Below are 14,519 nucleotides of genomic sequence, written 5' to 3'. Positions count from 1 at the left end.
TTGATCATAGTTCATTTCTTCTTATTAATTTCATTGTACACTTTTTCTACATCTTATTCCTTTTTTTCTTTATATTTCATCATTATTAGCGCTGACTTTGAAATAATTTAAATCACAGAATTTAAGAATTTATTGAAAACAATTGAGTGTTATGAGCATAAAGGAAAATGTGGTCATGTGTGTACTATATGCTCAATAAACTTTGCACTTTTTTGAGAGGAAGGAACCGGTAAAGGTCCGAGGGCTTCAGATCATTCAGGATTCTATAAGATACGTGAAAATTGTGTGCTTATGCTCCCAACAACACCTACAAAAGTGCCAAGTTATACTGTGCGTGTAATACTGTGTGAAGAAGTAGGTATGACTGAATAAAGCTTGAATGATGAATGTACAGCAAGTAGCATTGAACAAGTCATTGTACACGGTGTTCCAAAAGATTCATCTGATTTTACGAGACTACATCTTCTGCACGAACGAAGGTAGAAACTTGGGATACATGTAATGTACACTTGTGAGTGAAAAGTTTTCTATTTTGAAAGAACCGTGTTATTTTACAAAAGTTTATCATGTATATTGCACATAAATCCTTGGGATGCTTTATACAGCTACATTTGAGATCAAGGTTTCTGTATACCTTCCACAAATTATCCACAAGTACCCTCCACTGGACATACAGTGAACATCCAGACAATAGCCAAACTCATCCCAAAGACTGGGAGCATGTCTGGCTGTACCGCAGTATCACAATTCACACAAGTTTTGGAATGAGAGGCACATAAATAAAGTCTTGCCCAATTAAGAAAAAATTGTTAGGCCAAGCAACCATTGAGACTAATGCTGCAGTGCAAGATTTGGGTACCATTAGAGGCCATTCCACCACAAAGAAAGTTCCACAATAAGAAATACTCTTATGCTGGTATAGGTGTGGTAGTGCACCACCCTGTTGAAACACAACACTTAATGTCACATTCTCACAATAGCAGAGAAAATCTGATCGTTAACATACCCAGTTCACTTTTTGAGGTAAATGGAATGCAGCCTCATCACTTGACACTAAAAGTGAAAATAAAATGTTATCCTCCATCTTCATACCTGTAAAGAATCCAAAAAACTCTACATAGTTTTGTTTATCACCACAATGCAGGACTTTTAACCATTAAATCTGTATGATCTGCAACAGAAACATAACCACAAAACAAAGTCAAACAGACACACGAGGAATGGCAAACTCCCATCTGCCGTGATGAGCAGATTTCCACAGGCTATGTTTGAAACACTCTTGAATGCGCTCTCTACGGAGGCAACTGATGGATTTTCACTTAGAGAAACAGCGAGTGTCTCAAACCTGCCGGTGCCATCTCAGAATGCTTTGAGCTGCAGAAGGTGCAGTACCACATTCTCTGCTGCTCATCACTTGCTACATTTGTACGACACGTGCAGTGTAACTCGACTTTGGCAGTGAGGGATGCTGGAAGTGACCGTAAGTGATTCTGCTTGTTCTGTTCCACTGCTTCCAGTATCCCCCACACAGAATGCAAGTCAGACTGCATATGAAATAACTGAGCTGCATTTATAGGTACAGAAAATACAAAATGACTTTTTTGTGTTATTGCTACTTCACCTCAAGACACATCGAATAACAAACGAGTGAGAGAGCTAGCTTCGCCACAGACACCCCTCCTGCTTACCACAATTACTGGCAGCCTACATCCGATGCCAAAGTAACTTTTTAGTTTTCATGCATAAGTTCAAATTTGTATCTTTATTTGTGTAAAATTTGAAACCTTCCAAAATAGAATGAATCTTTTTAAAACACCATTTATGTTTCGCATATTACCTCTCGCAAAAAGTGTATGTGAGTCATTATATATATATTTTTTATACTTTTCACACCGTATCTTGTCAAATCTATATGTGATACATATCTGCATTGTCATCTTCCCATAAGACCTCTGAAGAACTGCTAAATGTCAATGCTATCAGTTATCTACGTGATACTGTCAGCAGAGACAGAGTATGAGCATAGTTTGGGGGAAGTATGGGGAGGGAATTTGGGCGTGTCCTTCACAAAGGAACTGTCCTGGCATTTTATTTAAATGATTTAGAGCAACAATGGAAAACCTAAATTAATATGTCTGTATGGGATTTGAGAGTCCAGTGTACTGACCGCTGCACCATCTCCCTTGCTCGTAGTGTCAGTGCTATGATCCCAGAAATGTTGATGTGTGAAGTCACTCTTTAGATCACAGAGTATTGAAACTGCTCAACTACATCATATCCAAATTATCAGCCAAGCACAGTGTGACAAAATTTGTGTACGGATGTTTCCTCAGTACACAAACTAACTCCACTGTTCCTCCTACAGCTGTGAATCGATGCATGCTACCCTAAATTGGTGTTCGGAGACCATCTGCAGCCTGTTGTGGAGTTCCTATAGCTTGTATGGAAATTATTGGGAAAAAGGATTTGGAAATGATGAGGGAAATACAGGGTGATTCAAAAAGAATACCACAACTTTAAAAATGTGTATTTAATGAGAGAAACATAATATAACTTTCTGTTATACATCATTACAAAGAGTATTTAAAAAGGTTTTTTTTTCACTCAAAAATAAGTTCAGAGATGTTCAATATGGTCCCCTCCAGACACACGAGCAATATCAACCCGATACTCCAACTCGTTCCTCACTCTCTGTAGCATATCAGGCGTAACAGTTTGGATAGCTGCTGTTATTTCTCGTTTCAAATCATCAATGGTGGCTGGGAGAGGTGGCCGAAACACCATATCCTTAACATACCCCCGTAAGAAAAAATCGCAGGGGGTAAGATCAGGGCTTCTTGGAGGCCAGTGATGAAGTGCTCTGTCACGGGCGGCCGATCCATCGCCTCGGGTAGTTGACGTTCTCTGTAAACTGTTTATACCAACGTTTAATACACCACCTATCAGGAGGTTTAACACCATACTTCGTTCGAAATGCACGCTGAACAACTGTCGTCGATTCACTTCTGCCGTACTCAATAACACAAAAAGCTTTCTGTTGAGCGGTCGCCATCTTAGCATCAACTGACGCTGACACCTAGTCAACAGCACCTCAAGCGAACAAATGTACAACTAAATGAAACTTTATAGCTCCCTTAATTCGCCGACAGATAGTGCTTAGCTCTGCCTTTTGTCGTTGCAGAGTTTTAAATTCCTAAAGTTGTGGTATTCTTTTTGAATCACCCTGTATTATTTAAACAGTTAAATTAATTTTTTTCAAAATTATTCTGGAAAATGTTATCAGATGGGGTTTCGGCTATCTGAGCAGTCACTGTAGCAAATGAAGAGTGAATATTAAGATTTCATTATGAATATGTAGTTAGAAAAATTTTAAAAATGATGTTCTTACGTCCCTTCTTGAAATAATTTTTTTTACCTCTTCAGTGCTGTGGTGACACATTGGTGTTTCCCTCCATTACTGCTGCTGTCTTTCCGGGTCCTCACAACCGTCCAAAATTGTTACGATGGATTTTTGTGGACTCGTAAATAGATAGTCAAATAACTTTTAAAACTGTCCTGAATGTATATTCACACATAATCTTTGCATAATACATTCACAAGGATAATGATACTCGGTGTGCAAACATTTTCTTTTTCGCACGTGTCTACTCTCTTTCAGATCTCGACAGATAGACAGCTACTAATTAATTAGTGTGTGCTGGATTGCTCATTAATAATCGTCTCTGGCTTCACTATCTTTTATCGTTGTCATAGATGTTATCACTGTCTAGCAGCCGGAGAGTGCATTTTTTAATCACCGATTTGTGGACAAACAAATTCTTCTTGGTTCCTTTACACAAACATGTTATTACAGGTCTACAACTTTTCTATCTGAAAGTTAAAGTTTTAATTGTGTTGTTCTTATTTCCATTGTGACATGGGGCTGCTCTGTAGCTGTCAGAAATTATGGTATTAAGAATACAAACCAAGTGCTCTGAAATGATTTATTGGTTCTTCGTGGGGTTTCAGTTGTCATACTGATCACCATCTGGTGGTGTCGTAGGTATGGTACATATATATTATTTATTGACAGTATAAGTGGGGTTAAATAATTGTATACAGAGTAGTGGCTGCCTGTATACCCTAAATGTGGCAGACTTCAAACTTCACTAATGGAGCAGTCTCATATTACAGACAAAAATATGTAAAAGTTATAATAAACACAAGTTATCATATGCAGGATATGTAAAGAAATTATTGTTTCTATTGACAAAAATGATCACATGTAGTAATTGGTGGATATTAAAGAAACAGACAGGCAGACAAGGAGAGACAGTTTGTTTACATGAGTACTTAGACATGAACTCGTTGGTGATACTATTGCAATTTTTATGCTTTTCGTGAATAATAATTTTATTTCAAATTACAGCAGATACTAATTTATTTTGATGTAATAATTCAAATCATAGTAGTGATGCAAAATATATTTTGGCCTGATATTTCATCCTTATTGTTTAAATACCTTTAAAAATTTTCAGGTGTGAAATAAAGACCTACTGATGACTGCATCGATGTGCTGAAAAATGTTTGGTTAAAGGATGAAGAAGAATTTTGTTTTCACAAAAGCAGGCATATTTCATTCCCATAATTATTACCACAAATGTAGTTACTACAGAGCTCAAAAACGAGTGGATGATTTGTATGGTTGTTATAACAGGACAATGCATGTCTAGACTTGTTACTAAGTGCCCGTGAAAGGCAAAGGTCCCGAGTTCGAGTCTCGGTCCGGCACACAGTTTTAATCTGCCAGGAAGTTTCATATCAGCGCACACTCTGCTGTAGAGTGAAAATTTCATTCTAGAAACATCCCCCAGGCTGTGGCTAAGCCATGTCTCCGCAATATCCTTTCTTCCAGGAGTGCTAGTTCTGCAAGGTTTGCAGGAGAGCTTCTGTGAAGTTTGGAAGGTAAGAGACGAGGTGAAATTAAAGCTGTGAGGGCGGGGCGTGAGTCATGCTTGGGTAGCTCAGTCGTTAGAGCGATTGCGCGCGAAAGGCAAAGGTTCTGAGTTCGAGTCTCGGTCCAGCACACAGTTTCAATCTGTCAGGAAAATTGTTACTAAGTAGTTTGGAGAATTTTAAATGGTGGTCTTGGATTGTATTCTCCCAATATGAAACCAGTTAATCATTTGTAATGCTAAATTTATTGATCTCTGTTGTTTCTCAAAATACTCCCCATGAACGCATTTGGTAGTTGTAAACAGCTGTGGGATAGGACGTTGTTCAATATTTCTCCACCACTCTTATGTTTGTCTATTAAGTTAATGCCACAGATAGCATTGTTGTTCATTGTCATTTGTGTGCCCTATATTGTTCTGAAATTGATTCTGGTAATAATTATCGTAATTGAAATATCTCCTGCTTGTAAGATGCTCCGGCAGTGTCTGATGGATTTGTAGCAGGAGTTAAATATCAAAAGTTGGTGGGAAGAAGAGAGCAAAAGTTAGAAAAGAAATATTTAAAATTTTGATGATTTTTAATAGACAGCATATTTTCTCTTATGAATACTACCAAATTTTGTGTTCTGTTTATGTTCAGAGAGCTATTAGAGTTTATATATATGTATGAGACATTTTCGGGGCGGAGTCACTGGTGCCTAGGGTTCTGTAATGGTCAGTACCATAATGCAGTCTAATACAGTTTGTCAATCATAATCACAAAAATGTGATGTTCAAATAGTGAATTAGTATTTAGTTCTTGTGTGTGGGCTGAGCATGTAACCAGTGTGAATTTGCATATGTCATTCTGTGCAAAGTCTTTGGACTTCCTTGACTATGTAGCAGTAAGTCATTCCACTCCATTACTTACAATTTAATGTTTTCATACCATGTATCCTTTATTGTAAATTTATGTTTCACATGTGTTTTAGCATTCTGAAAAGATTTTCACTCTGCAGTGGCTTTCTATTAGAGAAGTAGCTGATCTAGTTGGGGTAGCTGCTTTGGTTATAGACCAGGAACGAATATATTAGGATGGTATGCATGGAAAATTCTACATTCCCGTTCCCTACACTTACCTGATCAGTTTACAGTTAAAAAAAGGTCCATTGTTGTAGTTATATATTAAAAGATACTGTAGTGAAATGTGTATAAGTGCATGCACACTTGTGTGTGTGTGTGTGTGTGTGTGTGTGTGTGTGTTTACAGTTTCAGCATGGTGTGCAACACATCAAACTTGATAGCCTCCATATTGTCACAGCAATTAGTATAAATAGTAAATGTTCATGCATTTCTTTATTAAAGCAGTAAGTTCCTTGTAAAAGGTTGATATCCATATGCAGCCCTGTATTAGAACATCTCATGATGCTAGTTAATTAGTTGTTTCTTCTGTGTTCTTATACATCTTTCATTTTTTCTCCCTTTTCCTGTTCTTCCAAACCAACAAAGCTTGCACAAGGATAAATACGGAAAGCCGAAGAAACTCAACACACTTCAGTTGGAAAGTATTCGCCGACGGGGGTATGTTGCTTGTTTGCTTTGCAGTAACTGTTTGGGTGATGGACAAGTAACTGTTGTGTTATAACTGATCAGCAGATGTGACTGTTAATAAAGTTCACTTTTCATAATTTCCTTTCTTAAATCAATAATCGGTTGTGGTAAGTGCATGATAAGACTTTAATCTCCTTCTCATTTTCAAACCTATCTCAGACAACTCAAAATATATCAGTACTAGTACTACTACTTTCTGTGTATTAGCTTGTCAGATTATTATTTTTATTGTTATTACAATATACTTTCTTCATGTAGGACTTCACAGTAGAATACCTTAATTTTTTTACGTTGTTATTATTGATATAATAATGATATCCAGTCTTGGACATTAATGCTACAAGCTTGCTCTTTCTCTCTTTTGGCAAATAAATTATTCAGAATTATGATAAACTAAATGTGAACAGAACTTTGATTACCACATTGTGTCAAGGTGCTGGACATACAGGAAAAAAAACTTCAAAGTTAAGACAGGGCAGTCACACAACATGGAAACTTAGCAGGGACTCAGCAGGAAAGAACAACACTGAAATAAAGGATGAAATGATAGCAACAGACAAAATTTGTAATCCAGCCAGGTGGAAAAAATACTGTTTGATATGTCAGAGATGTGAGAATAAAAAGAATACATGGTCATATGCACAGAGATCATGAAAAGGAAACAGGAAAAACTGATGGAAAAGGAAAAAAAAGAAAAAAAAGATATAACCTGTAGCTGGAATGGAAGAGAGATTTGTAAAGTTAAGCAATAAAATAATTAAAGAACTGAACAAGTTTAAAAAATTGTTTTGGGAGAGCATGGAAAGGACAGAGCTGGCTTATCAGTTAGCAGACACAAAAGGAGGGGGAAATCAAAAGAGAATATAAAACAGTGTACTGCAATCAAGAATTTGAATCATATGGCAGTGAAACAGGGTCCAGAGTGCCCAGTGTTGTGCTGCAGGTGCACTTTGCTAACATACAATATCCATCACACATTTGTTTCCATTAATTTTATTGCTGTGGCAACATTAAAGCCAAAGGGAGGTTGTGTTTCAATTGTTTCACAGTTATCACTGTTTCAAAGGTGGCTCTGCTCCTGCTGAAGTAAGCCTTACCCACGATGGGTTTGGAGTAAGTTGTAGTAGGAGGGTGCATAACAGGGGCAGTCTCAAGGGTACAAAGCATATGGGCAGAAAGTGTGCAGAACACTGACAGGGCAAATCATTTTCATATGCTTTCTCTTCCCCTTCTGTAATATTGCCTTCAAGTTCACTTCTCTTGTAAAGCCCTCCTACGTATTGCTTCCACCTTTCAACTTTCCCTTCTCTGCACAGTACTGGCTCACAGTCTGAGCTCTCGATATTCGTATAGCTGCATTTCTTTTCTCCAAACTCTTCTCTAGTTTTTCCACAGGCCTCATCATCTTTCTCCCAGTCATGCACATGGTTCTATAAGTTTGGAATTCTCATCTAATCGATCCTCCTGAGCCATTTTGTACTTTCTGTCACTCTCGCATTTTATAACTCTGTATTCCCTTTTGCCCACTTCTTTTTGCCGATTAAATTCAATTCTTTATGTGTTATCCAAGAATTTCTGTCATACCTCGTATTTTGCCTAATCGATTCTCTGCCATCTTCACTGTGTCATCTCTCGAACCTATTTTTTTTCCATATCATATTTGTTTACACCATTTCAGTTAGAGATTACCTGAAACTGTTAACAAACCCTGCCTCTTAATTCATTTATTGCCATCTCCTTAGCTTCCTATCTACCTTTCTGCAGTTTCTTCAGTTTTAGCCTCACATTTCCTAATCTAATTCCCTAAGCATTGCTCGATTTAAATTGACATTTGTCAATGTTCATTTTATAATTTCTTTTTGAGACACTATCTGTTCTGTTCAACTTCTCGTATGGTCAGAGTCCACATCTGTCCTTGGAAATGTTTTGCAGTTTAAAATAGAGTTATAAAACCTGTCTTACCATTATATAATAAATCTGAAACCTTTCAATGCACTTGGGTCTCTTCCATGATTATTAGATCACATTTTTTAAAGGATTCCATTTTATGATGTTTGCTTCATTTTTTACTGAAATGGTTGTATGGAACAGTTTATTTTGTCTGACACCTTAACCTAGTTGATGAAAACAGTGAACAGTGCACCAGCTTATGACACTACAGTTTTGGTTGTGTAGTTTTAAGTTTGAGGGGCACAGCAGGTCGATGAAGATAGCCAGACTAGGTTTACACAAGATGAATGGAATCGAACAGTGGTGGCTTAAAGGGTACAGGGAAGGGCTCTCAGCTGCTGGTGGAAACCAAACACAAGGTTCTTAGCTTTATAGTATGACATTTAACTTGTTGGTGTGTCTCTGATTATCATACCAGTGAATTTGAGGGCAGGCCATCTTAATATTTTATATGAGAATAGAAGCTGTGTGTAGTTCAGCACATAAAATAATTAGATGGAGAATGTGTTGTATCAGTACCACAGACGGCTGATCTTAGCAACCCAGATACAAGGTCCTTAAAGCTAGACTCAGGGAAATAATATTAAGGACAGGTAGTTATAGAATAGTAAGACATGACTGTGGAGTTTTGAAAGGGAAATGATGTATTTGCACAAGAAGAGATGATTACTAGGTATGACATTCATTCTGACAAAAAAAAGGAGAGGTTCAAATGCAGAGCAGTAATGTCTATATAAACAGGTGCAAATACAAAAACAGTTGTAGGAAATAGACTTGAAGGAGCTGAGAGCAAAAGATTTGACATGCAGGAAATACAGTGTAGATAATGAAATATGTACCGCAAGAATTGGCAGGAGTAAAAATGCTTGAGGTAATTATTTAAAAATTCTAAAATAGATGAGAAATGTGATTGCAACTGAGATCTAAAAAATGAAAGTCAAAAAGTGAGGAAAAACGAACCTAAAAAAAGGATATTAGCACAATAAAATATGAAATGAAGTGAACTATAAGGCAATAGAGTTACTAAACTTGGAACAGGCGGAAGAAAGGCGAGGGTAAGAAAATTCGAAAAGAATGTGTGGTGGGAAAACAACACAAATGGAAAATTAAATAAGCCAATGAAGTACTACTGACTGTTATTTTGAAGTTATGCTACATAATTGATTACAAAGGAAATGTGTAATCAGCTATGGATGATATGGACCTTAAGCTGTTCAACACGAAGTTGTCAGATTACAAATTTGAGAGAAATAGGAGAGCTCAAGATAGTTTTCTTTTTTCTGTTTTACTGTCGAAACCAAATTCTTAGTCGAGATACCCCGTGTTCTCAGTTGTGCGGCCACTGGAATCATAAGGTCATTCAAAAGTGAAGGCTTATAATTGTTTAAAAAAGTGATGACTATGTGATCAAAATATTTAAAATTTTTTTTTTGTATAAGTGTTTGTGTTCCAGTGTGTGCACAGTCATGTACACACAGTGGGGCATCAAGATGTGGACTATGTATAATGAAACATTTATCTTTGTGCCATAAAATTTGTAGATCCTCTGACCATTTCTTAACATTAACATGGATTCAGCTAAAGAGATAATGTTGTTTTGCTATAGTTTGTGAACTGAGTTGGTGCTTTGTACTTTTAATTATCTCTGTGTAAGTTGCTTCCTTCCTTGTCTGAGATTGGAGTGATACCATCTGGTGATCTAGATGTTTTCATTGCTTTAATTTCAAATTATCTGCCAAGTGATGTAAGGGTAACTTAGATAAACACATAATTTATGTTCTGAGAAAATGCGAGGCACTTACTAGAAGATAATATTGTTAAGTCACGGTACTCCTTAAAAGACTTTGTTTTGAGTAATGTCATACACATGGAATTAGGTTCAAGTTATGTTAGGACTGTAGTGAGATTCTAGAATATATTTTATTATAAATATGAAAAAAATCAGGAAAGTTTAAGCAGAAAGGAACCTGTAAACTATTATTGTCGGGATGGTGAGTCTTACATCGCCTTTCTGACAGCAGTTGCACTAGGAATGGGATGTAGTAGACTGTGTCACATTTTACCTGTCACGTAAAAATAAATGATCACAAAATTTTTACACTCTGGAGAGCACTTACGCATCATACGGAATGTATATATGAAAAGGATAGATTGCTACTCGCCACATAGAGCAGGTGTTGAGCCGTAGACAGACACAGTGCTACGCTTTTTACTTTTGGAAAAAATAGTACTGCTTCATAAGCAGAAAAGACACACACACTTGACTCACATAGCATAGAGTTTGTGGCTGCTCAGACCCGACTGGCACAAAAAAATGGTTCAAATGGCTCTGAGCACTATAGGACTTAACTTTTGAGGTCATAGGTCCCCTAGAACTTAGAACTACTTAAACCTAAATAACCTAGGGACATCACACACATCCATGCCTGAGGTAGGATTTGAACCTGCGACCGTAGCGGTCGCGCAGTTCCAGACTGTAGCGCCTAGAACCGCTCGGCCACCCCGGCCGGCCTGACTGGCACATTCAGACCTGAGCAATCATAGATGGTTTCTATGCAAGTTGTGCTTATTTGATTTGTGTGTGTGTGTGTGTGTGTGTGTGTGTGTGTGTGTGTGTGTGTGTGTGTGTGCGTGTGTGTGTGCGCGCGCGCGCGCGCGCACGCGTTTATTTCCTACTATTGAAGAAGCACTTTTTTGTCTGAAAGATGAAAGTGTAGCATTGTGTCTGTCTGCGACTCGACATCTGCTCTATGTATGCCCTTTTCATATTTGAAAATATTATGTATGTGGAGAGAGAAAAAATTTACTTATCATGTGGCAGCTCCTTCCTCTGGCAGAAGAGTCAGAGGGGAAGGAAGAGAAGTGGAGAAAAAGGATGCGAGGTTTAGAAAATGGGGAGAGTTTGGGAAAGTGACGCAGAACCCTCGATCAGGGGAGACTTACTGGCCAGGATGAGTAGAAAAGACTGACTGTTGAGGAAAATTCTTCCCACGGCATTAGTTTCTCAGAACTGTACAGACGGTAACTGGCATTAACAATGTGTCCTCGGTTCTCGCCAGTCGTCTGGACATAATATATGTTAATTTCTTTGGTCTCAGCAACTATTCCTGTCTTCACTCCCTTTTAGCTTTCTTATGTCTTTCATTTTCTGACTCGTCTATTTTTCGCCGTCGCCGTCCCATCTCTATCACGTACAGTGCACATAGCTTTCTGCTCTTATTACCTTGTGCTTGATATTTTGGAAGTAATCTGTGCCCTGTATATTATCTTATCTTCCCCCTTTAAGCTCTCCGACAATCGTGCTTCCCTTCTGATCCTGTTGGGTAAGACTCCCCTGACCTTCAGTTCTGGATGACTTTTCCGAACTCTGTTCCTTTACCTAAACCTCACCAGTGTTTATCCTTCATTCCTTTTCCATCCCATTCAACCCTTTTGCCAGAAGAAGGCGCCACTAGGTCAGAAGCTGGCAAAATTTTCTTAATCTTTATATGCTTGTGTTCCACATCCACCACTTGATGAGTAGATTTTTTATATATCTGGTTACATTATATTTTTGAAAATTGAAAACTGATTGTTTCATTGACATATCTTTTTCATGTTGTTGTTGTTGTTGTTGTTGTACCATCCTGGAGTTTGAAGTGTACATATCGTGTATAACTTTACAATTTAACATACAAAATACACAAGCATTTAATTTAAAACATACTGTTTAAGATTACACAGACTAGAGTTGCTTTTTAATCAAGCAAGTGTTCCACCAAAGTGTAGACCAAAGCATATTTTTTGGAGATAGTTGTAGTTTGTCATCTCTACATTTGTATTTAGTATTATTAATGTCTTTGTTGCCAGTAAAGTTAGTAGCAGTCAAATTAACTGTATTAGTATTAGTTTATATCTACACTACTGAGTGTACAAATTAATAAATGGCCTACATTCATGTGGTGTCTGATTTATTAGCTTTGAACATGAAAATTCAGTTTTCTGAAGTTTTACATAATCCTCACAATTTTAAAATGTATTGAGTGAATCAAACTGTAGGTACATAATTGTATTTTGTGCTATCCTACAGGGAATTTGAAGTGGACAGCATCAATTTCCCTGGACAGGTACACCAGTGGCGACTGAGCCTACTGCTACAGAAGGGCACAGAACGCACTCAGGAGGACCTGCTCGCCGACCTCGCACTCTCCCTGCGCTTCCTCGTCATCACGGCCCGAGGCCGCCTCACCTCTCACTTCCTCTCACTCGCCAATGCTTTGCACGCCTTGCTCGATGGCTTGCTGAAGCTCCTCGGTTAGTCTCTTCGTTAAACCTATAAAAATTCTGTTTATTTTAGTAGGACTTGCCTTGAGAAAATATATTATGTTAACCAATGCTAAGTGACAGAAGTGGAGTGGCAGTTATGTAACTACAGAAGTATCACTCTTCCTCTTTCCTTTTAAATATCTTTCATTGCAATTTAGTATGTTCATTTATATTCCACTTGGATGAATTATCATAAGTCTTTGTTAGTAATATTCAAACAATAAAAGTTCACAGACGTAGTATACACGAAGTACTAACATCGGTTTTTTTGTCATAATATGCAGGCTTAGTCTTCCATTGTTGAATCGTGACTAGTATAGCTAATATAAGTATTCAGGAGCAAATGCTGTATTTAGAGCCTTTTTAAATGCTGTTTTTATCCAGATCTTGTGTGACAACTGAAAAGATATTGATATGCAAATTTGGTGAGAAGGCGAATGATATAACAGAACATAGTCCTAGATATAAAGGCAAGAGAGAGGTGTGAGGGCAAGCTGTCAGCAGTCAATCGTAAAAGTCTTTTATTTTCAACATCACAGTCGAACATGCCACAATAATTTTGACAGCTTCTTTTTTAAGGGAATCATAAGACTTTGGACTGTAATTCGAGAGGTTATATTTATAATAAATAATTGTTTGCGGTATCACTGGGCACAATTTCTTCTCACAGTAATGAGATTGAGGAGACTGATGTATGAAATGAAAAATGAAACTACTTTATTTTTCTTTCTTTATCACCAGATGCATTTTGCACCACATTTTAGTTACACTGACAGTAATGGCAAGTGTTACACTGTTAAGCACTAGTCCAGTATTTATCAAAATTTGTAGAGGAATTAGACAATTAAACTTTCATTCCATTATGAACTATTGTCCATCGTCAGCACCTGTGTGAGGTGTGACCCCTACAGGTCTTACACAACTCTTTTATTTGTCACGGTACGGAAGCAAACGACCTCCAAATGTCATCTCAAAAATTTTTTTGCCACATTCGGAAAACACTGTGTGTCACTTTACTGAGATAGTCGGCCGAAGGCCAGTACGAAAGTCTGCGTATGCTCCCCTCACATCCCAGACGTGCATCTCGGGGACCAGGTGGGCCAGTCAAAGATCCGTACGCTCCTCAAGGTGTTCGCGGTGTGAGAATCGTAGCTTCCCGTGACCGTAAACAGAATCATCTACAGACGTGTAGGCACTGATCTGACTGCCACGGCGCGGGATTAGCCACGCGGTCTAAGGCGCTGCAGTCGTGGACTGTGTGGATGGTCCCGGTGGAGGTTCGAGTCCTCCCTCGGGCATGGGTGTGTGTGTTTGTCCTTAGGATAATTTAGGTTAAGTCGTGTGTAAGCTTAGGGACTCATGACTTTAGCAGTTAAGTCCCATAAGATTTCACACACATTTTTTTTGACTGCCACGAAGAGAGGTGGGACTCCTCGCCGGACACCACCGGGTGCCACTCCGTGTCCCTGTCGACTTCAGCTCTGTACCGTGCAAGTCTCTGCCTCCAGCGGTAAGTGACACGGGTAAACTGGAAACCTCGACCCAGGTGCCAGTAACGCGTACCCCCGTGGCTCGCGGCCCGCACCCGCCCCATTTCTCTGAGGTCGCCAGCTGCCCGCCACCACTCGCTCTGCAGTCAGTGCACCACAGCCACCAGAGTCCCTTGTGCCAAAGATCTGACCTTTCTCGAGTCTGAAAGGTGGTAGTAACATGTGCACGTTGTCGGAGCAAACTGTGTTT

The 14,519-nt window shown here is 38.4% G+C and overlaps 1 protein-coding gene across 2 annotated transcripts in view; it reads left to right on the top strand.

The window, feature by feature from the left end:
• LOC126456757 (uncharacterized) overlaps nucleotides 1-14,519 on the top strand; it is a 783,002-nt gene that overhangs the window by 589,356 nt on the left and 179,127 nt on the right. Inside the window, exons 6-7 of one of the 2 annotated variants that reach the window (XM_050092504.1) lie at nucleotides 6,423-6,494; nucleotides 12,544-12,767. In XM_050092504.1, coding sequence (XP_049948461.1) covers nucleotides 6,423-6,494; nucleotides 12,544-12,767 — 296 coding nt within the window. The remainder of the gene's footprint in view (nucleotides 1-6,422; nucleotides 6,495-12,543; nucleotides 12,768-14,519) is intronic. The other variant, XM_050092505.1, reaches the window with a different exon arrangement.

Source organism: Schistocerca serialis, chromosome 2 (genome assembly GCF_023864345.2).
Source record: "Schistocerca serialis cubense isolate TAMUIC-IGC-003099 chromosome 2, iqSchSeri2.2, whole genome shotgun sequence".
NCBI lineage: Eukaryota > Metazoa > Arthropoda > Insecta > Orthoptera > Acrididae > Schistocerca > Schistocerca serialis.
The sequence above is the reverse complement of the archived record's forward strand: the minus strand, read 5'-3'. Positions and strand labels throughout refer to the sequence as shown.